The sequence below is a fragment of the Apteryx mantelli genome, chromosome 2 (assembly GCF_036417845.1).
Source record: "Apteryx mantelli isolate bAptMan1 chromosome 2, bAptMan1.hap1, whole genome shotgun sequence".
In the NCBI taxonomy this organism is placed as follows: Eukaryota; Metazoa; Chordata; class Aves; order Apterygiformes; family Apterygidae; genus Apteryx; species Apteryx mantelli.
Window position 1 is genome coordinate 172,158,376 of NC_089979.1, and position 25,637 is coordinate 172,184,012.

The 25,637-nt window shown below is 42.4% G+C and overlaps 1 protein-coding gene across 1 annotated transcript in view; it reads right to left on the bottom strand.

Annotated features, from left to right (window-relative positions):
- The window catches only part of LOC106493894 (KAT8 regulatory NSL complex subunit 1-like), a 42,680-nt gene extending 18,073 nt beyond the window's left edge, over positions 1–24,607 (bottom strand). The window contains exons 1-4 of the mRNA XM_067292229.1: positions 24,204–24,607; positions 12,311–12,452; positions 9,917–10,102; positions 11–141 (exon numbers count right to left, since the gene is read on the bottom strand). Coding sequence (XP_067148330.1) covers positions 11–141; positions 9,917–10,102; positions 12,311–12,452; positions 24,204–24,607 — 863 coding nt within the window. The remainder of the gene's footprint in view (positions 1–10; positions 142–9,916; positions 10,103–12,310; positions 12,453–24,203) is intronic.
- Between the last annotated feature and the right edge of the window lie 1,030 nt (positions 24,608–25,637).

Genomic DNA, 25,637 nt, shown 5'->3' on the forward strand with positions numbered 1-25,637 from the left:
GAGAACTGACCAGTTAAACACTCCGTTGACTTGGCGGGGTGACGTGGTGCAGGCTTTGGGGGGTCCTGGAGACCCACGGATGGGGGCACAGGAGGGACTTTGACACATAGGGTTTCCTACAGACTGCGTAAGGCCAGAGCTCTGCAAGAGAAAAAAAATCTCAAACTCAGGAAAGCTTAAGGTGATAATGAATCTCAAGGAGGACGAGAGCAGGGGGGAAAAAGGCCAGGAAACTGGAAGAGCAGAGTAATCTAAGGAACATTTTGCAATTACAAACAATGTTGAACTTGAGCAGACCCAATGTAATCAGTCATTTGCAATTAATCAACTTAATTTCAAGTAACAGTCTCCAAATTAGCCTAAGTGCATATTTCAAACATTCTGAAATGTCGCAAAAAGTTACAAACAGCTTGTAGCTCTCTGTTCTATAAGCTGGAGGCCATTCTCAGAGCAAGACCCCCTAATTTTTGAGCTATTTCACCTTCTCAACTGGACAAATAAAGCTTATGCTGAACTAAAACCCACCAATTTCATAGAAACTTCTGAAGTTCTAATAAAACTCTAGGATTATTTAAGAATATTTGATGGCTCACACAATTATAAACTCATTGGACGTTTCTGAAGTGTCAAGACTAAAATACTTTGGAATTCCACATCACTAAACCTCAGTATCTTCAGTTTATTGCATGCATATACCTACGTTAGTGTCAGTTAAAAACAACAAAAACCCCACAAGGATACAAGAGCAACGGAAGTACAGCTTTCCTCATGCTGCACCATCAACATCACAGCAGCTTCACTTGAAGGAAGCATCTTTATGGGTACAGAGAACTCTTTCAGCAGGTATACGTACTGCTGACATAAATAAGAGTAGGTTTTCTTCAAAAAACCCCACAACATTAGATATATCTATCAGCCACGAAAATAAGTGCTTCGAATTCACAGGAGTATGATTGAAAAGACAGCCTCTGCTACACAAAACCCACTTTCTAGAGTGGCTGTTTGTGAACAAGGTAAAACTTAACAGGCAAGTTTACTTGCACTCATTTACAAGGGTACTGTTGACAAGAAATTATCACTGTTAAAGCTGGTTTTATTACATCTAAAAAAATAAAAAAAATTGTAGTAATTTTGGTTCCACTAATTATGCTGATATATTCTGGCTGAGTCTCATACTTCTAAAACTGTTCCCATGGCAAGGTGAAACCTAGATTTTTTTTTTTTAATGAAGAACTTTGTTGTTGCTCCCCCCCCTCCCTTTTTTAAACAAACTGTATGCTACTGAACACAAGAAAAATATAGAAGAAGAATACATTTTTTTTAAAAGGAATAGAGGAACTAGTTTGCATGTCCACCTAAAGACTACACTGATCCTGCTAAGTCTCTGGAAACTAGTTTCCCCTTTATTCGAGTCCTACCATCTGCCCTGGCAACACGTATTTGTCAAGATCACCGGAGAGGACACGGCAGAAGCCTCGGAGCTTGACTTCAAGACATCATTCCAGGCACCATCAATGCCGCCTACGGCTCACCCTCTTGCCGGGGCGAACCCAGAGAGTCAGGCCGCAGCATGGCAAACTAGCTTGTGCAAAATTCTTGACTGCAGCAACACTGTGAACTTGCAGCTTCGAAAGCAATCAACATCATTATGTTGCACTTATCCTCTACTTCCCGAAGCTTGCCTACGGCCTTTGACCATCTAGTCTCCCAGCCACGGGCAGTCCAAGTCTGCAGACTCTTGTTCTCACCAGAAACACTAAAAAAAATGCTCCGAGTGCTGGGCATGGCATTACTGAAAAGACCGTGCAAGCAGTAAAGAAAACAGAACTCACCTATTTGCAGAGTATACCTACAACTACATACGGATACGCACAACGGCATAGAAATGCAAGATTACAGGCTAGAAATCAGAAGGTTGGGTCATAACAAGAATGCTACACACCAGAGGAACTGAGCAAGAAATTCCACATACCAGGAGGTCCTGCCTGTCTTCTGCTGTGGGCCCACCCTAAGCCGTTCCTGAGAAATTAAGATAACCAAGGAGCTCTCTGATGGTAATGGGAAGTAGGGGTTTTTATCCAGAGTGGAAAACAAGCTCCACTACAGGCTGGACAAATGAAATCTGAGAAAGTGGTCAGAGCTGTTGACTTGCACAAATCAGCACTGGCTCCTACCTCCCCCCTTCTGAGAGAGGATAAAAATCAGGAGTTCGAGTTGCCTAATGATACTGCGTTAAGTTTGCTCTCATCCACTCTTCAATCCCAAGCACTTGCTTTGCCGTATCCTCTCATCAAGAGTCTTGTCTCTTCACCCTGTTTTCTTCTAGTACACATTTAATATGTGACTTTAGAACATGGCTTTATCTTTGCATGTCCACCTTTATTCGGGAAGTCCTCAGAGGAAGTGGAAGGAGCCTCATCACAGGAATCACTTCTGCACCTGGGACAGCATTGGTTATATGTTCTGCACGCTCCTGGGATGGAGAAGTCTTAGCCCCCTAAAAGTGGGATTGGTCTGGAATCACTAACAGATACATGGTGACACACAATTTTTAAGGGTTAAAGAGGAAAGGGCTGCTTGTTGGTGACAGTAAGCTACATCTGGAAACTTTCAGAAGGGAAGGGGTAAATGGACAGATTAGTTTTAGACTCAGTTCTAGAAGACAAAGACACAGAACAGGAGGAAGGGAAGGGAGTAGAAGAGGGCAACTGGAAGAGATGAGGAGATCATTGGATGATTACTCCAGAGATTTTACTGACAGCTCTCGCATCTGATAGTATGACAGTGACATGCATCATTCAAATTAGAAAGAAAAAATTGCAAAAAAATCCTCTTCATTCAAACAGGTCACAGTTCTCCCACCCTATACAGTCCCCGCTGAAGTCTTGGCTGCAGAGAGCATCCTGTGCTGATCAGTAAAGAAACCTACTCTCTTAGGTAGTTTGGGGAGAGACTAATCCGTTATACTGAGCTAACATTCAATTTTATATCCCCAGTGCATTAGCCAAGATGTGATGCACTGTCCATTAGCCTTTGTTCAGAGGTGGACAGGGGATCAGGAGCAGCTCTGCCTAACTTGGCTCAAGCAGAAGTTCACAAAGTAGCACAACTTGCTTTTAAAATGCCAATGCCTGTATTTGCATTTATTTTAGCTACATTGTCATCATACACCTTGGACAAGCAAGTTCAGAGAAACAGCAACGTCAGCAAGGTATCAGGTGCTGAGGATGCAGAGAAACAGCCCTGGACATGGTGGACACTGCTCGTTGGAGGCATACCAGCCTCAGCCTACCAACGTACCCAGGACAAAGCTAAACACAAACTCAAGCTGCAAAGGACAAAAGCAGCTGTCTTGAGCTAACTTCTAGCAAGAGCAAACTGCTTTCACCTATGCTCACAGCTTGTATGTTCATAAGCAGGTTGCCACAAATTTTGGAAGAGCAGAACTTTAAAGACTTTTAGATGTACAAAATAACTCAACTAATGCGTGTGAACATTTTGAAAATTGCACAAACCTTCTTTGCTGTTGAGAGGAAGGGGAAAAACCTTAAAGAGAAAAGGAATCTTATTAAAATGTGGGATATTTCATTAACTCAGAAGAACTATAAATGTTTGATTTGTTTATTCTAAAGTTTAAGAACACATTTCACACAACGCAGAAAGATTAATATGAACCAAGTTTTCATACTTAACAAAGTGATCCCTGAACAAGTGTAAGATTTATCAGATACAAGGAAAAGACCATCTAAATCCATTTGACCTAAGATTTGAAAAAGATGTAAAGCTCTTGCCATATTGGCACTGAGTGGGACTCGGATCCTTGAACCGCCAAGTCTTCTGCAAACTCCTGTACTACCTTGGTAAGTCAATTAACTCCTGTTCTCAGCTTCCATTCATAAAACAACAGTTTAATATTGTCCTTAAATCTCATTTGTTTAGATAGCACACATATGGAACAGAGACGGTTACCAACCAATGCTATATAAAATAGTTTTTAAAGAGTACTAGATTTCTAGACATCTAGCTCTCCTGACCCACTGGGATTACTAGGCACTCTGAAAATGCAAGTTAATAAAAACTGTCACTCATAACACATAGTCTCTTGTAACATTCAACTGCTTACTGAAATAATGGAATTCAGAGCTTGCAAAGCTGGCTTTCAAAGGGGCATTTCATCAGGATACAGTGTGTGAATTAAGCACTCCTTTCTTGCCTGAGTGAAAATCAACTGGAAAAAAAAAAAGCTTAAGGCAAACTGGGAAAAACATGTACCTAAAATGCTTTGGAGGAAGCGAGGGCAAGAGAAGACAGAATGGCTGGTCGCTTAGGTAAGTAACTGAGCCCCTAGCACTCACCTGGAACAAACTAGTAACATCTTCACTCGCGATTTCAAAGAACCTGCATATTTTTCAGGCCAAAAGTTTTTGACAGAGTGAACAGAGAGCTGTAAGTTCCAAATGACTTTTACAGGAATGGAAAACAGTTAAGTCCAGGAGACTGTTACCAGGCATAACTGGGAGAAAATGGAAGCAGGCAAATCTTGTAGGGCTCTCACAAGCAGTTGTTTCTGAACATGAAAATGCAGAAAAGGGACCATTACCTATTAATGCATTACTTAAATTTACTGAGAAAGTCACTGGGTAGGAACAGGATGTCTTAAAATTGAAAGTGATGCAAGGAAGAAAGGAAAGGAAGCATATATGGCAAGGTTAGCAAGTATGAAAGTTATACAAAAATAAATAACAGTGATTGAAAAAGTTTCACCTTTTTAAAGGCTTTAAAATACTAATATTTACCATATTTCACCACAAATCCTTGCGTGTGGGAAAAGTTATGGTAGATACCTTTTCATAGTGGAGGTCACAGTCATCAGGATGGACGGGAACAGACCTCTCTAGAAAGAATTTCTACGCCTGTAAGGTACTTGCACTTACCTGTTTGACTGTACCGACCTTTTGGAAACTTCTCCCATCACAACTACTGCTGAAAATCCTGCATGTTTCTAGGCAATGCTTTATAACCTGAAAATTTCCAGCAACTTTAAATTGCAAAGGGTCGCAATTTTGCCTCATTGAGATGAATTTATGCTTTCACAAAAAGCACACACAATAATCTGGTCCTGGGACAGCACAGGCTATCTGCTTCAACTAGGTATATTTAAAAACTGAAAAGCAACATGAGGTTTATGAAAGTTTGTGGGTTTTTTTTTTTTTTTTTTTTTTAAATGAGGAAAAAATCCCTTTGGCTTTCAGTAACTAATCTGGCCAACCCAGAATTAACATTCACGGGCCGTACATAAAAATGCAAAAACCATACTTCTAGAGTGACACAAAATGCCAATATCAAAACATTTACAGCTTTCCCACATAAATAGGTTACCTGTTTCTGTTTATATATGTGTATCAACCATCTTGATTTATGAGAAGCACAGACAAAATTAGACAAGAGTTAATGAGTTTCACAGGAAACAAATAAAAGCTTGAAACGGCTGGGAGCAGTACAAATACCACAGCACCGGTGATGCAGCCAGTACTGAGCACCTTATTACTCTTCAGGTTTCTTTCCTAGACAGACTTATCACAGTTAGAAACTGCCCTTGAATCCTTCAAGGTTATTACTATTTTAGCAGACCGTTTTGGCTCTTGTTGCAAGAATTTTCAGTAGCTTTCATCAGCCACCAATTCAGGTAGCTACTAACTCCCTATTCACCCAGACACCTGCAGCTGTTACAGGACTCTGCAGCTTTCTCTTCCGGGGTTTCAACATGTAGTTCCACCACCACCCCCCGACGCAGAAACACCAGAAGAACAAGGTACAGTGCTTGGCAGAGTGCAATCACACCTTTTTATCGTACCCGAGAAAGGTGGGTACAGATATCCCACTATACCAGTGGAGAAATGGAACCACTAAACCAATTTCTCTACCTACAGAGAAAGCACGAGGTTTTAACCGCAGTTTTCACAGTACTTAACACTGCGCCCGCGAGCTTCTGTTCCCCTGCACTAAACCAGGGAATTGGCACAGAAGCCAACAAAAACACATAAAATGTTATGGTACAGCTAAAAATAAGTGTGCTCATATGAGTGCTTTCCCCCCTCCCTCTCACTTTGTGTTCTGCCCTCTGCTAAACTACTTGTGCGTTAATAACCTTCCTGGCAAAACAGTACTACTACAAAATTTTTTAAGAGAAAGCACATTATGAGCTACTCTTTACAGTTAAAGAAAACCAAATAGCCCACACTTTTCCTTGGATACTTTGTCTACAAATGGGTTAAATAAGTATACTGCAATCAGTAAACCACATTCACATAAATGACAACATGACCCACTGTAAAAGACTTTGTATTGATTTTCACAGATATGATTCCTTTGGTCAAGATGTTCCTTAAACATCTGGAAGAAAAGATAAACCTGAAGTTACAATTCTTATGTTCTCACTTGAGAGAGATTTTGCATGCTGTTTCTACAGCTTCTGTGTTTGCTGTGTGATACTGAGCTAGCCACTGAACTTTTCTTTCTCAGAAGTCCAACTTTTAAAGCCAGATAGATTTACAGGATTATAATTGTCCCATCTTCCACGTTACATAGTTTAGTTTCAAAAACAAAGACTCCCTGGATGAGCTTTATGGCTCCCATCAGAACCATTCTGAGACTCCTGTTGGCCTCAACTTCTTCTGATGTGTTGTTCTAAGGAAATGCGTCTAACTGTAAGAGATTACGGTACCAAAAAGATGAGACTTTCTCCAGAAACATGGTGTCAAAATGGGTCAGACTAAAGGGTCAGCTAGTGCAGCCATCACATCAGCAGCAGCAGCCGTTGCAAGAAAACAAGGCACCTATGGAATAACCCTTGCCCTCATCCATCCTCTTTATTCCCATCTTCTTGACAAAGAACTTATACAGAGATTTGAGTTAGAGACTGTATCTGGACTATAGTGTTCCTTGGATAGAGCTCTCATTAACTTGTTTGATCACTTTCTGAACAATTTAATTTTGCCATAGGATGCTTCGATTCTGAATGTAATTATTCACTGCACCTCCTTTCAGTAGACACTGATTTTTATTGTATAGTGAAAAATAATCATTCCACGTTCATCGTGAGTCTATTGAGCACGACCTCTTGCCTTTCTTTCCACAAAAAAGAGTGTCTCCAGTTACTACTGAAAAAATTTAGCTGGGTTAAAAGAAAGGGAGTTTCTCCCTTAAATTCCCTGCAACACAGATATTCTCCCAGCCCTACAGCTGCAGCTTGTGATGGCTGACCATTTCATAGCTTCACAGAAGTTAAGGCTAAAGCAACTGCTAAGTCACTTGGTCTAAAGACCTGTATACCTACCACAAGCTACCTGCACCACCCAAGAATGCTCCAAACTTTTACTGAGAGATCAAGTATTTCAATCCTTAAAAAAAAGTCCTTAAAAATATGAAACAAAGAACATAAGTCAGAAGTACCATCAACACCAAAACACAAGCAACACCTTAAGATCAGAAGGTAAAATATTCCTAAGCAATGGTTTTCAGTTTGTGACTTTGCAGACTCGAGCACCTTCCAGGGACCCTGAACAGTAAATGTAAATTCCACAGTAGATTAGTTTGTTTTTCTTTATTTTAGGGGGTCTTTTGCAGACCCCTAAAACTCACGGATCAAAAGATGAAAATTACTGGCCTTCGATTCAAGCAGGCAAGCCAAGACCAACACTGCAAGAGATGCCAAAAAACCTAAGGTCGTGTCCACGTGATCTTGAAGGAAATTCCTCTCTGGTTTGGGTACTCAGGTTTATCGCGGCTGCTGAACTCCAGCAACATGTTACTCAGAGAGCTGAGCAATCTTCTGAGCCACCCCGAAGTATTAGTCTTCGAACTCTGTAGTCTTCGTTTCAGATAAAAATCAAGAACATACCAGGGAGAAAATGATTCCTTCCAACCTTCTGGAACACAGGACGATCTGTAAACTGCCTTAGTGCATAGCTGCAGGCATTATAAATTTGCCAACAGCAATTCTGCCACTCCTTCCCCCATCTTTTGCCCATCAAGAGAAGAGACATACCAGTTTGCACCAAGAAATGTTAGTCCAATAAACTGTCCTAAGGATGGAAAATAGCTGATGTCTAGGAAGGTCTAAACACAAGGGGAAACGTGTTGAGAACCCTGAAGACTCTGCTGATTTCCAGCAACTTGCTGTTCAGGGACTTTTTGAGCGAGAAGTAATGGCCTTGTATTCAAGAGCTCTCAGTGCATTTCTCAGCTCCTCTGGTCAACTTTTGAAACCATTTATCATCCATAATATCCAATAACAAGGAATTCTATGGTTTGTTCCACACAAAGTATGAACAGGCAAATTAAGGTCAGACTCCAAAGCCAAAAAATAAAAAAGGACTAAATTAACCACACAGCTCAGCACAGCTGCATCCCCCTTGCACATATAAATAAAAGAATCATTATGAGGCAGGCTACAGCATTTTTAAGATACCTAATCTCCTTTTTGATTTCAGTGATATCAAATTGCTATTTCTCTTATGCTCCACTGTTTAAATCATTCATTTAAGTCTTACAAAGTAGCCTTGCAAGTTCCACTTTACTCACTGAGAAAAAACACATTGGCCAGCTAAGTACAATGTGGTTTTTATAACAGACTGTGACAGTCAGCTGAAGGCTGCTGTTGCAAAGCCAGTTTCAGTTGAATTTATCTTTAAACTTTCACTGACCTCTAAAGGATACTTCCAGGAGAACTTCAACTTAAAACTGCAGCTGATGAAAGGATCACTGTCTTCACTGATCAAAGAAAAAGTCTCTCCAATACTACACTGCTTATGAGCTGGTTGGAAATTACTCATTTAATCCATCAGATATTTGGTGTCAGAGGCAGGGAACATGTTTTCCAAGCCAGAAACGCACGGGTGATTCTCAGACATCAGGCCCCTGTCATCCTCTTTTCATCTCTCCCCCAGCAAGAAACAGCCATTCTGACCGTGATTTTAACAGAAACAACCGCATTCCTGGCACTACACAAACTGCTTGGAAGCAAAATCCATGATTCCCTGCTCCAACTTGCCCCTGTCATCTACCAAATGAATAGAGCTGATCTCCAAATTTCTTGTGGGGGGGAATCAAGTCAGAAATTTGTATGCGGTCAACCCACTGGAGTTTTGGGTCTCACAAGTAAAACAGCCAAAGCACTTTACCATCCTCCGACTACGATTAACTTCCACTTCTCCTTACCCTCTACACCTAGAGATGAACATAACTGTACCTATCACCACAGCTGCCTTGTGTATTTTGCTAAGAAAAGCAAAAAGTTGCTCGTGGCTCTGACAATTAGCAGTCAATTTGCCGTAACAGGGATCGTTTTAGACGTACATATTGGGCACACAGAATTTCAATGAAATATGTTTATCTTCTTTTGTTACTGCTGTCAGGTAACCGAGTTCAGGTTTCCTACCATCAAGCACTGTTTTCCTTGGGGCACTGGCTTCTGCTCAGTGAGCATGCAAAGTGATAACACAACAACTGAGTCTTTATAGTCGTGTTCTAAAGCTCCAAAGATCAAGCAGTAAGGCTTTAAAATTCCATTCCTAACAATGCTTATCCATTCAATTTGACTGAAGCAAGAATTTAAGGATATGCAAAAAATGCAAGAGGTTTTTAAAAGCAAAGGGTGAAGCAAGTTCAGTTATCACATGTCAAATATAAAATACTGGTTTGCTGGTATCAGCTGAGGTATTAATGTATGAGAAAAATTTAAAATGGCAACAGTGAATTATAAACATTAGAATAGTATACCAAGACCAAAGTATTTGATGTGATTTATGAACTAGCTTCCGCAAATCATACTGCTGTTAATTTAAGACGCTCTTTAATGCATGGAAGCTTTCTTCTTTCCTTCCATCACTGCACAATGCGTTTCCCGAGTACTAACCTGCTTCTCCATATTATGCAAGAAACGGGAGGGAACAGTGTCTCCTGTAGGGCATTTTGGGACGGAAGACAAAGAATGCAAGAGCCACTTATTCTTTTTAGAAGTCATCAGTGATACAGAACCCAACTGGCCCTGCTGTTTCATCAAGTCTTCAGGCTGCCGGTCACCACCAAGGACTACTGGACCCTGGGAATAAAAAGTGACACAGAAATTCACTCAAGAGATGCCACAGTCCAACCAATTATTTCTTGAGAATGCTCTAACAGGGAAGCAAACAACGAGGAGTTAGATTTCTATAGAACACTGATAAATTCTGAATTAACAGTGTTGACCCCCAAACTGAAGCAGTTTAAAGAGGAAATGTTACTAGGCCGGTATCAATACCATTGCTTCTTGTCCTAGCACCATGAACCTCTGAGAAGAGTCTGGCTCCGTCTTCTCTGTACCTCCCCATCAGGCAGGACAGCAAGATCTCCCCTTCACCTTCTCTTCTCAAGGACAAGCAAACCCAGTTCTTTCAGTCTCTCCTTGCACACCGTATGCTCCAGCTCCCAACCATCTTGATGGCCCTCTGCTGAACTTGCTCCAATACATCAATGTCTTTCATGTACTGGCAACCCCAAAACTACACACAGGACTACAGATGTGGTCCCATAAGCAAAGTCAATTGCTAATGAAAACAGGGTGGTTTTTTTTTTTTCCTTAAAGATTTGAACAAACAGACCTGTCCATAAAGCAGCTTTAAAAAAGAGGCAGTGGCTTCCTGATTTTTTTTCCAGGAAAGTAAAACAATCTCCAATAGAAGAAAACAAGTTCGCCAAAAGACAGGTATTCCTGTCACTAAAGTTCAGCTAGGTTTTATTTCCCTTTTAAATCTCATCTTCATTTATTGGATTTATCAGATAGAACGTACTTTCCTGTATTCACAAAACAATGGCGATGAGAATTAGGGTTTAAAACCAACAGATCACTAATCCTAATAGTCATATTAGCAGTCATGCCCGTTATATAGGTGGGGGGAAAAAAGCACAAGTCATCCTTTGAATTGAAGGGATGGCAAAGGATACCTAATGGGACACACTTCCAGAAACTATCTGCCATTTCTAATTAGCCTGTGCTGGAAGTACACCAAAGCTATAACCATCCCATGGCTGTTTGACAGCCTGGGTGGTGTGACCTCCCGAAGGAAACAGATAGAAGTCTGGAACAGCAGAAACTGTATTACTGCTATCTGACTGCAGGCTTCCTTCTCCTGAGATCTTGCAGGACCTCCTACAGAAGAGGAGCAAAGGCACAGGGACACTACTCTCTTTTGTTGCCTCATGGACACATTATAACCCAGCAGAATGTAAAGTTTTAGATTTATCAAAAAGCAGTCCAACATATTTGATTTATAAAGCTGATGCAAAAGGAACATGCATTTATCCAGAGAAAATATACACATATATATTATGGACAATACTTAAAAACACTGACAATTTCTCCTCCAGAAAAGAAAGGAGGGAAAAAAAAGCTCAAGCCAAGTACAAATCCTCACACACTGTTCTTTTCAAAGTCTAAGGAAGCGAGCGTTGCGGTTTACACTGAGAGCCAAAGAGATTCTTATTATTTCAGATTGGAACATGTAAATGATTTCAAGACTTAAGTTATCCTTTCAGGGTGCTTCTGAAGTGCTTCCAGAGGCTTCTGCAGTAGGCTGAGAGACTCTTAAAAAGGGGAAATCCCAAAAAGCATTTCGAGTTTTGAAGATGGAAAGCCATGTTGAAATTTCTCCCCAGCAAGCCTAGCCACGCACTTGCAAGTATCATTCTACTCAAGAAATAAGTATTTATCCTAGCCTTTTTCTATCATAATACTTCTCAGATATTCAAGAGAATTTTTAAAAGGTAACGTCCTAAAAGGAAAATACAGGGCTTGTATACACAACGTCCTTGAGATTTAAAGGCTAGCGTGCTTCAAATGATAACACTTTCCAGTGGGCATCAAGGTGTGCACCTTTGATGCGAAGCAACAATATCCACAAGGTGACACCGGTGCTCTGCCAAGCTAAACTGACATTGGCACAGATCTACCTGGTGTCTTAAGCCACCATGGAAACGGGTTCTTATCAATGACCTGCTGTGCCTGGACTTGCTGATGAAATCTTGTCCCCTTCCCTCAGCAAGCTCTTACTTTAGTCTTGGAGAAACAGACAGAAGTCACAGCCCTCAAAAGATGCAGGTGACACCTCCTACTGATATGGGTGAGCTCAAATGGGTTTTCCGCCTGCCTTTATTTCTACAGAGACAGTAATACATTCTACACTACCACCAACCAGTGACCTCGGCAAAAGAAATACTCAGTTGACAGCTTCTAGAGAACTTTCCAAGTCACAAAATAGACAGCTGAAGTCACCTTGTTAGCACGCAGTTGCTTGTAGATATCCGTCTGCTGCCTTATTCGATATTCCAAGTCAGAGATCTGAGCCTGCAGCCATGTCCAGCGGCAGATAATGGCCGCTCTCTCCGTTGCCCACTGACACTCCGCATGATGACGTCTGAAAAGCAAAAGTTTGCTTGTGCTTATCATGTATATTAAGTAAATTAGTTGCAACAAAAAAAATTAAAATTCACAGAAAACCAAGAATAATTTGTTTATTAAAAAGAGATATAATGCATTTTTCTTAAATCACTTAGGAGTTCGTCTCTGATACAGAACCAATGAATTTTTTCCCCCACAGATACTATGAATAACAAGCCTTAATACCAGCCCCTCTCCCCAAGATGGAATGGGCAATTCAGCTCAACTGTGCAACAAAATAAAGTGAGGAGCAAATTTTGACTATCACAAACCAAGGCAAGAGTCCAGCTCCCTCTAGATAAGCATAGAAAGATTTCTCTCCTTTGTACAAATTCAAAAAAAAAAAAACCAAAAAAAACCCAGAAGGGACAGAGACTAGCTTGTGTTGCTTGCCACAGAGCAGCACTAAATGGTTTTTGTGACATTCCTCATAGCTTTTTGTCTGACATGTTCTTAAAAAACCTCTACCGAGAGAAATTCCCTATGCCCTTCAGGAAGAGTACCCCAATGCTTCATTATCTCAGCTGGAAGATTTTTAGGGCATCACCTGAATCTCCTTTGCTGTAACAGTAGATCATTCTACTATTGATATGAAGAACACCAGATATCATAAAGAAAGAATTATTGGTGTTTCTTTATTATTATTTTTTTTAAATACTTAGATTAAGAGTCACTGCTGTCTTCATTCAAAGTTACCATGGGAATGAAGGTCTACCTTAGAGGGCTGCACCGTAAGCCGTAGCGGGTTCAGCAGCTAAGGTCCGAGCGTTGCACGCTGTGCAGTAACCTCATCCACCTGCCACGCAGCAGCCCTGCTTGCAAACCAGAACCACTGCAGCACTCGGACAAGAGCTGACAAACCTCACTCCGGCATTTTATCCTGCCCAGCACAAACGACAACCCGGTGCAGCCACTGTAAAACTCGGCACAACCATTACGCCAACAGGAAAAGGGAGACGATTAGAAACAATGACTAATGCAAACATCACTTTTAACAAGCGGAGGTTTGTAGAAGCTCTGGTGTTTACAACAGTCTACTATTGCTATCACCAGTAGCATCTAATAGAAATTACACAAAATTACTTCAAAATCTGTTAGTGCAGACAGGAACCTGCCTGCACAGGGAGAGAGAGAGAAAAAAAAACATGCTCAAGTTTAATCTCTTGTTTTTAAATTCAGGACCACTCGCTTCATAATCTGATGTATTTTCCATCAGCAGTATGACGACTAAAGAACAAAGAATAGATAACAATTAGGTCTAAAATCACTTTGGGAAGAGGTTCCTTTTCATCAGCGTGGGAAGGCTGCTGTGATCAGATGCAGTTACAGTTTAAGAATTCTAATTTTAATAAAGAAATGCACCAAGAAATTGTGTTATTTTGGAACAATAAATCAAACGTAAGAACAGAGCACTGACTAGATGAAAACATCAGCTTTCTCAAATAAAGAGAAACCTTGGATTTTCTTTAAATTAAAATGTCTAGAAAGCATCAGGAATCAATATGCGAGCAGAGATAAGACTCAGAAGGGCCCCAACCTAACGACGCAGCCTCAAAGCAGCTTCAGAGTCCAGTTAGCGGATTAACGAACGAGATTCTTCTCATTAACAAGTTCACACCAAAATGAAACTAAGCAACAACTCAACTGACCAAATGCTTTGTAATGAGATTCTCCTCAGGAAAAGTTTAGTTGATACGCACTCCCCAAAACAGACCAACCTTTACTGGTGCAAGGACCTGATCAACGCAAACGCTGCATCTCCAAAGTACACTTCCATTCCAGCCTGAAATCTGTTCTCTTGCAGAGATTTCCTTTCATTGAATTCACTTTCTGATTACTACCACCGTCCTCTTCCAAAGGTCAGGATCTTTTTGTTTTTTTCAAATACACTATGGTGAGATCACGTCGTTTCAAATGCCTTAAAACACTGGAGCATCTAACCCATTCCCAAACATGGCAGTGCAACATATCAGAAAGTTTAAGATGCGCAGTCTGATTTTAAAGGATAAAAAGCAAGCACAGTTCAAAAGCAGCTGGTAAAAAAATTTAAAAGTCTCCATGCTAAAGATGCCTAAAGGCCGAGAAAAAGAAAAACAGGAGAGAATATAAGGCTATAAGATCTACAGAAAGGTGAAAAGCTAAGTGAAAGCCTCCTCAGAATTGCTGCTTTAGCCTAAGAAGCCACAGAAGTAGCAGTACACAGTGTAATATAAAAAATGTAATAATTAATTGAAGTGGTCTATGCCCATACAATCCTTGGCTATTTAGTGCTGGATACAGTGGCCTCACTTTTTACCTCTCAGCCGGCTGTACTCTAATGTCGAGCAATATGGGAGGTGGATGTGTGACTGATAGCAGGTCACCTGTTCAGCTTGCAGCTGTTTAGGCACTCTCTTCTCGCTACACAAGTCTGGTTTTAATCTTTTTCCCAAGGAATCTAGTATACTGCTTTTACTTTTATTTTCCATTAACATCTTGAACATACAGGTTAATCCCTTCCAGTTGCTCCAAAAGAGCTAACTGCAACAAATGCAGCAAACAAATGAATTCTTAAGATGCACCTTACGAAATCTCTCAAATCCAGGTGAGTCCCTAGAAAACCCAAAGTAAAAAGAACAGTACGCTGCAATTAGAGTTTTGAAACCCAAGTTCCTGTACTATCAATACGTTTCAGAATTTATTTGTACAGAGAATTAGGAAAAGAAAAGGGCTATTACATGAAAAGGAGTCTATAACAGAAGCAATTTATTAGTACCAAATTGCTCTTGGGAAATTCATAAAACTAATTAGATCAGACACAAGCATTCTGAAAAAAATTCAGGACAACTTGTGAGAGCACTCATATGAATAATCAGTGAAATTTATATTACATTTACTACCACCATTATGCAATCATCACAAGGGCATTACCAGCTTTGGCATATCACAACTTTCCACAGCCTTGATAACAACTGTTATACTTTAGTATCCAACCAATTAAGACTTGGATGACCGTCAAAGAGATTTTTCTGTCTTTCTCTGCAGCAAGAGCAGCACACAGGCAAGTATTGAAATAAGAAAAATCACACAGAAGTTGAATTTAGTCATCAAACAACATAAAGTAAGTAAAATGGTCTAGGTCTGCTATTTGATAGAATGCAGAAGAATCCATTTTTCAAAGGATTAACAGGCAGTAAATTTCTGGAGTTGAATGACTTAGTTTTACAGAAGAAAAAAACAGAAAACCCAAACAAATACAGGAATGAAATAGCACAGTTATTTCACACTTTTCAGTCAAGGTAGTAAGTTTCCCCACCCCGTGCATATATACTTCAATGAAGTTTATGACTTAAAGAGCATGGGACATTCCTGTTGCTAACGGTAGAGCATTTATCAGAGAAAATACTGGTGGACCTAATCAGTATCATCTTGTGTATATGTATGTACCCATCCAAACTAGAATGACATTTGGACAGAAAGTCAGCAGAGTTATAGCAGAAAACCCTAAGATCACCAACACGAGTATCCACAGAAAATGCATAAAACCACCTCCTATTTTAAGCAAGCTTTGCTGATTTCCAGGCAGACACCTCCAAAGCCTTTCACAGAACAAGCCTCACAGTGCCGCTGTAGCTACTTGACCCAGCCAGAGTAGCCATGCACTCAATTAGCTCTAATGGTTTCTCTGGCGATACCCAAAACACGAAGTCAATAGTTTTTCCCCTCTGAAAGCTCTCATCTGCAGTGACTCCTGTCTTCACTTCTCCCCAGCTATTTCTGCACTAACATTGACAAGAGAGAGCACGCGCTTACTGACAGCCTGACCATGGCAACGAATCCCAGACAGTTTCTTCTCAAGTGACACCTGCCACTACTACTAAGGTCTTAAAATACCTACAGAAAATAATCTTTTGCATAAAGAACAGACAACAAGCCAAAACAACGCCTTAAACGAATTACTACCTCTCCTTTAGGTATTTTGACGAAGAAGGCCATTCACAACAATGCAGTAATGTTACTGACTTCTGGCTGAGCTTGGATAACCAGACTTTTGTTTGCTGGAGATGTCTATCTTGCTAGTAGTTTTTCGGGAAGCCTTATCTCTTCCTCCGGGCAATAACTTAAGCTCATCAGATCTAATGAATTAAAAATACTAGTTTCAAAATGAAATAGAAGGAACTGCAAAAGCCTTGGGTTACATAGGTAGTTGTTCATCTTTACCTGCATGCATGAGGTAGTTTTTTTAAGCTAGGTTTTGTGTATCTATATAAACCTCTAAACAATCCACATTCAGGTTACTAAAAAAGTATTGCATGAAATTAGAATATGGGTAAAACACCTCGCGATTAAACAGGGGTGCACCCAGAAACTGGAAGAGCGCTCAAATTGGTAAGCCACCATTCCAAGAGGAAGCACCAACACCTTTTTTCTCCTTGGTGATATTTTTCAGCAAAAGGTTTCTGAATGTTCTTATAACTGTGGGTACTGCAGTTCTTGTGATCTGATGAAGTGATCCCAAATGGGATCACTTGCCTCAGAGAACATAAGCAGAAGATACCTCATTTGAGCATCCCAAATAAATTTCATCTGCACAATGAACTGCAGTCATGACATGACACGCACACAGAAGCGGATTATGGTGTCCTATAAACTTCATGGGGTTTCTCCTTTCCCACGTGAATTAGCTCTTCCCTCCACCGGCAGAAGCATTCTGCTTCAGGATCTGGCAGAAGCTACACCCAAGTAAGGCAAAAAGTTGCATAAGGCAGGGGTGAGACCAACTATTAGCAAGTCATTTATCAGTACAAACATTTCCAAAGCCCTTCATCCCCTAAAGCAGTGCTGGAGTTTAACAGGTATTGCTACCTGTCCATCAAAAAGAAAGAACAGTCTGCAAAATGGTTTAGGAGATGCAAGTCTCCAACAGCAGCACAGTTTGCCACGCACCAGATGCCAAGATGAGGCTGAAGGTGTTATTAACTATCACTACACTTGTGATAATATCATGGTATTTTGTGTCTTACCTCCCCTTCTCACTGCAAAAAAGCCCTGCCTTCAGAGGAATGTTTGGAGTGCTTCGGAGGCAAACTTGTCGTGTTTTCACCTGGTATCAATATTCTGTGCAATTCCTAAAACGCCTATCATTTCCACCAGTTCTGACCAGACATCTCAACCAGTGGCATCAGGCCGTATACATCCAAGATTTTGGTGACTTTCAGATCTTTACTAGAACTACAATATGGCAACAGAGAAATAAGAAGTTTGTCCTGTAAATCAGGATCACTTATCCTTTAGTGATAAGTTATAGAAGTAAACCTATTCCTAACAGTTTAGAAATGCCATTTTGAGCATACACGCTATAGAGTGGAAATAGTATTTTCAGCTCCTAAACAGCCCAACTGCTGCTCTTGACTCAATACCAGGAATTCCTTATTAATCTAGTATTTCTCTTAATCATGGTAAGGTCAAGAACTCAATTATTGAAGGTTTTAAAGGGCTTAACGCTCTCAGAAATTACCCTGCAAACAATGGAAGAAATGAAGTTATTTTCCAACCGATCTGTGTTCTGCAGACTCCACTTCCCGTCAGATAAGCCCAGCTTCTCCCTGCTTGCCTGTGCTGCGCCTTCCCTCAACACAGCCAACAAGCAACGACTAGTCCAGAACTAGTGTGTGGTCAGGGGCACACATTTGACTGGTCAGCCACTAACAACCATCTTCCTTCAATTAAGAGCGCAAGTCTGAACTGCTGTTTTCATAAAACTTGTACTAACTTATATTATTCTTCAACTTCTACTTTTGCCAGAGCGAGTTCAAAAGGGCTTACGAACAGAACCGAGGCAGAGCAGAGGCCTCACTTCCTAAGCAAACCTGCTTAAGGGCAGAACACTCATACTCGCCAGCTGGTGCCTCTCTATCTTCTTTCTCTAAAGAACTGAGCATTTTAGCCCCAGACTCGCCTTGCTCTCCAGTCAGTGATCCCCAACTAAATTTCAGTTTCATTTTTTAAATTAGTATTTGCACTTACAGAGTTAGCTGACACATTCCTCATACATATAAATTATGCCAAAGCAAAGACAGCAAGCTGCACAAGGTTCACAGACATTATCCATAAATACCTGTATACTGCATGGCGCCTTTTGCGCAACATGCATTATATATACAGAATCTTTGATATAAAACTGCAAGGAACTTGGTTTGTAAGATGTCTGTGCATGCAAACTCTGAAGTAAAAGGAGGACAAAGAAAATACAACATTCGTCTAATACTAAACCTGTGGATGCCTTCCACAGATTCAGAATTTGAACTCAAGAATGTACCCAGATAAGGCTGTCTTTCTGCAAGGTAGATAAAACGTACAAAAACTAAAATAAGATCTCACTCAACCAAACTAAGCTGAAGTAGCCAACGCAGCAGATTTGTGGATGCCTGCATGAGAGTACATGCAAAGGAATACAGAAAGGCAAGCTTATGTCTCTAATAACCCCAAAAAAAGACTGTGAGCTCAACCTGAAAGCTATAGCGATCTGCTTGTTTCTGCTGCTTCAGAAAGATGTAAAGCAGCTGATAGTACATTGAAATTTGAAACCGAAGTTAAAAAAAACAAAAGAAAACGCCACACACCTTCTACTTATTCTATACACCTTCAAGTCATTTGCCATATCAAAAGTTAATTTCATCCCATTTCTGCACTATTACACAAACTTAGAACAAAAATTCCTTTAGATAAGTTGTTTTATGAGAGCATTGCAGATTAAGCAACTCCATCTATGATATGGAAACAGATCATTCAATTTTAAAGAACACATACAGGACTGCAAAACCTCCAAAACAGCTGTAGGTCTGAGAGAGTTACAGTTTTCAAGAGAAATCCAAACATATTAAACATGCAATTCCACACCTTATAATGCACAATCCACCTCTATCCTTCAAACTGCACTAAGCAGCAGAGTAAGAAGTAGCCTCAAGCAGAAAGCCGCTCCTTTTCACAATACACATAATCAAGGAACCAGACCAGAGGGGAAAAACAAAAAGTATCCCCCCACCCATTTCCTTTCCATCCAAGTTTCTCTACTCTCCGATAAAACTCGCTCGGATATATTAATTAGCCCTAAATTCTGAATCTCAGGCTCACCATTTGGAAATAAAGCCCTCTCAACAGGAATTAGTCCCAGGGGAGTGAGGGTGGCTTAAATGATGCGTGCGTAAAATTAGAACATCATCTCCACCCCACAATGAACGCATGAGTTCTTCAGTAAAATCCATGTCAGGACTTGCTGCATACCATTTAATTAGGAGATAGATCAATGCAAAATTAGTGTTCTGGTTTAGGATACAAAATAAACCTTAAACAAACTGGTTCACTTTTTGCGCTTAAACCAGATCCAAGCCTAATATCTTTAGGGAGACAAGTAAAAATGAGGCACCCATTAAATTTTTAATCAAACTGAAGACAGAATTATCCATTCTTTGTCCTAAGCAGAATTCCATATTTACCAACTAATGTGTTTGGCAAGTACGCACATTACAGCCTGTGTATTGTTTGTGGAGTGTGACCTTTCCTTCCCCCCTCTCCTCTTCCTCGAAAACAAAAACACCCTATCAATAAAGCTTCAAAGCATGAATAAATTGAAAGAGACATAACTCCTGACAAAGTATTGTCCAAGAAGAAAATAAATGCAATATCACAAGGCTTCGCCTCTAAACAAACTGGAGAATTTTTAGACGCTGTGCCATTTTACATTATAAATTACATTATAATTTTACATTTGAAGAGTCTTTCCTTAAAAACACAGATGATGCCGTCATAATTAACTGTTACATATGACGTAGCAACAACCACATGCCTTTGTTTTACTGGGATGCTAAAAACACACACATGAGTTCTAAAAACCTCAGTGCAAGAGGATACATTTGTTCAACTGCCTACTGCTCCAGCGTTGAGAGGGAGGTGGGCAGCACTGCTGCCTCACCCAAATAACACAGCATGATGTACGTGTTGCACGGGTTACAGAGGAAGGGGCAAACGAGAAGGTCAGTACAGGCTAGGTAGCTGTCCCACCTTTTCCATAAATCCGTACTACAACAGCCACACATTCCAAGAACAAACGCTCCCCCTCCAAATCAACATTTACAGTTTATAGCTAAACTATGAAACAGTATTAAGAGATTTGCAAAGGTATTCAATCAACTCAGCATTAACCAATTAAAGCCTCCGACTTTGGTAAAAGTGAAAAGCATTGTCTTTATACCACTCGCTCCATATGTACCTTTAAAAGGTTTAAATAACAGCACACTAACTATACAGTTAATGGAGCAAGCTCAAAAACATCAGCAGACACGCATATTGCACCTTAGGGCATTATACAAATCACTACAAATCACATAACTGAAAACAGACTTGCTGGAGCTACCAATTCACCCTCTAAGGGTGCCTAACATTTCCCAGGGCATTGCCATTTCCATTTGTTCATAGCGCTCTCAAACGAATCCTTTGGATTGAAGCTGTTTGTTAAGCAGACCAGCTTTCCTGGAAATCCTCACCTGAATTCCAGCAGAAGTTAGAGTTTCTGCTGTAGTTTAGTTAAGAAATAATCTTAGTTAAGAATTTAGTTAAGAAATAATCAGCCATAGACTGATACAAAGAGAAAATACTGAAGAGCTGCCTGTTCAGTCATCAGCATCCCATACGCTGAACAAAGCAGGGGTTCTTGGGGAAAAACATGGCAACGTAACCAAAACTAGCATAACACACACCACAAAAAATGCAGCTGCACAATCCTAGTATTTCCTGAGGGCATAACCTGGGAACATCAATGTCTTTTAGAAAGTTTTTATGGGAGGTTCTTCTGTTGGTTTTGTAAGAGTAGAATGATGCCAAAACCAGGAAAAATATTTGAAAACAAAATTGTGTTTTTAAATACCTTTACTACAAATAAATATAAACACACAACACCCCTTTGAAGTGTTTTAGTTCCCATAAAAATCCAAACAAAATTACATCCAAAGGAAACTACACTGCACAAATCCATAATTATAAGTGAATATGGAATGCGTCTTTAAATTCTGCATATTTCTAAGTGTGCAGCGAGAGATACTTTTTGGACATACAAGCCAAAGGAAGAGAAAAAAAGATCAGCTCCATCCTCCACCACTGAAGCAGGAGTAAAAACTGCTAAGAAGGACATCATAACTTTATGAAGCTGCTGCCTTGAATTCACTCACAAGAATTCTTGAATCTATTTCTGACTGACAAGTAAAAAAATTTAAAATCTCTCTTCCTTTTTCTTTCTTTTAAAATGAATAGAGAGAAGTAGAAAAACATCCATACAAAGACATAACTCCCTGGCTGCTGCCCTCTATTCCGCCACCTTCTCGGCCTCCCGGTGGGTATGCTTTTCCAACAAACACCCTTTCAGCCAGTTTTTTGGGTCCTCCATCCTCATACCAATATCTCTCCAAGGGGCTGTCACTTCTTATTGTTTTTCACTGCTGCTCTCAGAATCCTGAGGGAAGGAGAATCAGTTCACTTCCAGTTTGCTGATGCTTAGGAAAGCTGCAAGGATCACCAGAGACAGGAATGCAGCTGTTTACAGGGAAGGGAGAGCGCGCAGAACTCCAGAGATTTCCACCTGAACAGCCTGCAGGTTCTGAAGTGCAATGAGGACAACTGATGTGCAAAACATTTACTCATCACAGACTGACAAAAAAAAGGATAAGTTATATTGGGAACAGCAGTACCAAGAAAAAACACAGCATATACGATTCCCTAGGCAGCTGGAATGGCAGGATATAGGCTACATAAATCCAGATGCAGCCTTTCCTTTCCTTCCTTCTCCCTTTTTCTTTCCAAGTCAGCCATCCCAGTTTCCACTTAACAAGTCATCTGAGGGTGGAGAGAATAGTTCAATAAAACAGTTAGAAAAAGAGGTCTGTTTTAATCTGCAGTCTGTGTTAATCACTAAAATTACCATACAGAACGACTGCTGGTTTGGGTCTTTCCTAAGAAATGGTTAAGTCTTCCCAAGAGCTTAGCAGTAGCCCAAAGAGGTAGTTCTGTCCCCCCACCCCAACAGCCCCCCTTGGCGAACACCTGAACTCGTGACAAGCAGTTCCAGAGACAGAAAAAGACAGAACACCGTTCATTTTTCTACAGAGCCGGTTTTCTCACACTTCCACCCCATCAGCCCCTCCACAGGGAGCCAGGTGCGTAGCTGTGCTAGAAGGAGAGGGCAGAGTCGGGGCAGGGAGCAGGCCACCCCTTTGGCCAGCACCTAGCAGTTAGCTGGCTTAGCTGCATCAAATTGCATTCTTAAACGCACCACACAAGTACGGTTTTGGGCAATAACATTAAGAAAAAGATAAAGATCTTCTCTGTTCTAAACATGGGCTAGTTTTCAGACTACTGGCCGCCTCGCACAAAAAAAAGCAAAACTGATCATTTGGAAAGTCCTGCATGTTTATTGCAAAACAGCCCACCACTGAAATCAGTAACTCTAACACATCAAAACTGATATGTACTGCTTTCTAGTGCACTTCAGAAACATTACTATTTCAAAAATACTTTAAATTGGTTTTGGAATAACATAAAAGACCATTATCAATGCAGACACTGGGCTCCAGGAAGATGGAGCAGGAAGAAATTTTTTTTCCTTCAAAAAGATGAAAGCTTTCTCTTCATATTGCTTGTTTCTCCCCATTTGGTATTTCTCGTTCCACAGTCAGCTACCTTTTGGTTAGCCTCACCACGTTACATTACCGCAAGCAGTCCTATTTTACCTCTGTTTAGTAGACGGGTGCCAAACCTTGTCCTTTTTTCCTCCCCGGTTACATCCGGTGGTCTAACAAGAGGTCACCACTGCCTTCAAATGTGGCTTTGCTCATATCCTTAAACGAGGACGGATAGAGCAGTATTGCACTGTAAAGCAGCATGCACTGCAAGGGCTGTTTAAACATACCACTTTACAGATAAAGTGATAGTAAAAATATTTCTGACCTAATATATGCAAACCAAAGTGAAACAGAAAGTGTGTCAGTAAACACCAAAAAAATACATATGCTAAAGTACCTGGCGTATAAAAAAAAGAGCAGCTCACGAATAATAGTGTCAAAATGAAGCCTTACATCCTTTGCTAAGGCTTCACCACCCAGTGCATCAAGACCATCTCCGAGTAGTCTGAAGCCTCTTTTTTCCCACCACATCACCACCTTTACGCTCAAAGAAAGGACTCCCGAGAGACGCGGCTCTGAATGCTGCTCCCTACGTGGGAAGAAAACAGGGACACAACGGAGACCACAGACAGGACTTCCCCTGTGAAACTCGTACTTGGCACCCCACCCCCCGGTTTCCTTTCGCCAGAAACCGGGACGCGGAGCTTCAGGTCGCCCCTTCCTGACGGGGGGAGGGGGGCCGTTCCCGGGCGCTGGACGACGAAGCTCGCTGGAAGGTTCCAGAGCGCGGGGACAAACGGAGACGGCAGGGAAACGCTCTCCCAGCCCGTCACCTCAGGGAAGCAGCCGTTTCCACAAGCGCCGGCAAAACTATGCTTCGTGGCGAGGCATCCCGAAAAACCCACGTGTGCGCAGCCGCGGCACTTCAGCAACTCCACGAAACACCACGAGGTGGGGGAAAATAAATTAAATAAATAAATAAATAAATAAATAGAATCGAGGCCCGTCGGGACCCCGGGGAGCCCCACTCGGGTGGGGGGGGGGGGTTCCACCGGCGGCGGCACCTCCCCGGTACTCACCGCTGCGAGGCCGCGGCGAGGCGCTGCCGCCCCGCGCTCTCGCCCTCCGTCTCGGTGTCCTCGCCGGAGCCGCCGCCGCCGCCGCCGCTGCTGCTGCTACTGTCGGTAGCGTCGGAGTCGCAGGCGCCCTGCGTGGCGCGGAGGCGGGCGGTGGCGCTGGCCGCCAGGAGCCGCAGGTCGGGCCCCAGGGCGGGGGACAGGCCGCCGCCGCCCGCCCGCCCCAGGTACCGCGCCAGCCCGGCCAGCTGGTGCCGGACGTGCCGCTCCACCTGCCGCGCCTGCAGCGTCCGCAGCCGTCGGCACAGGCGCCGAGCCCGGCTCCGCAGCGCGGCCTGGCGGCCCCGCGCCGCCGCCGCCCGCGCCGGGGGCAGCTCGGCGGGCGGCGGGCGCGGCGCGGGGGCCATGGCCGCCGCCGCCGCCTCCCCTCAGGGGGGGCCCGCGCGCGCCACGGAGCCCGGCCCGGACAACGCCCGCCCCGCGCCGCCGCGCAAGCGCAGACCCTCCTCCTCCCGCCCGGCCCGGCCGGTGCCGGCCGCCCATTGGTCCCTGCTGCCGCCACCGCTGCCGCCGGTTGGCTCCCGGCGCTCGCGCTCTCTGGAAAACGGGCGCTCGCGCGCGCGCCCCCACCAATCAGAACGGGTAAATACAGCCAGCACGTGCTGGCGAGGGAAGCAAGGCGGGCTGGTGAGCCAATCACGACCGTCAGCCCGCCTCCCGACTCTATATAAGGCAACCGGGGAGGGGGAAGGAGGTGCTACTTTGTGTGGGGCGCGCCGCCATCTTGTCCCGTGGCAGGAGCGGCCGCAGCGGGCGTTTCTCCAGCACTGAAGGAGGCTGGGCCGGGCCAGGCCGGCGCTCTGCTGCCGTCCGTGATCACCACAGCGCACCGCGGTCCCCGGTGCGCAGCCTGGGCCTGGCTGCACAGCGGCACGGCGCATCCCCAGGCAGAGCGAAACAAAGCGCCGGTCCTGTCAGTCCTGTCAGCATGGCGTGGCCCCGGTGTAGGGCCAGTTTCCGCCGTTTAGCCGTTCCCCCACCCCGACCCCTTTTGCATGCTAATCCAGTTTAAAAGCATCTCAGCCCACCATTAATCCAGCCGAAGTAATAAATAAATAAATAAATAAGTCAAGGCTCAACTAACTCCCTGAGGGCTTTCCATCCTGTCTGGGCATGCAGAACAGATGTGCTCAGTATTTGCAGTCTGTAACAACAATTCAAGAGGACAATGATCACAACAGGATGCAACCAGGTCTTCAAAGCGGATAACTAGCTAAACCAAGCTCTCTTGGTACAGGAATTCTCAGTATAACTAATTCAGAATAGCAGGCACAATGGGAATATTCAGCTCAGGAGCTTTAACAAAAAAAGCTAATGCTGTAACTCTTTACGTGAGTGGATCTCACAAATGTTCTGTCAAACCTTGTCAGGTAAAGC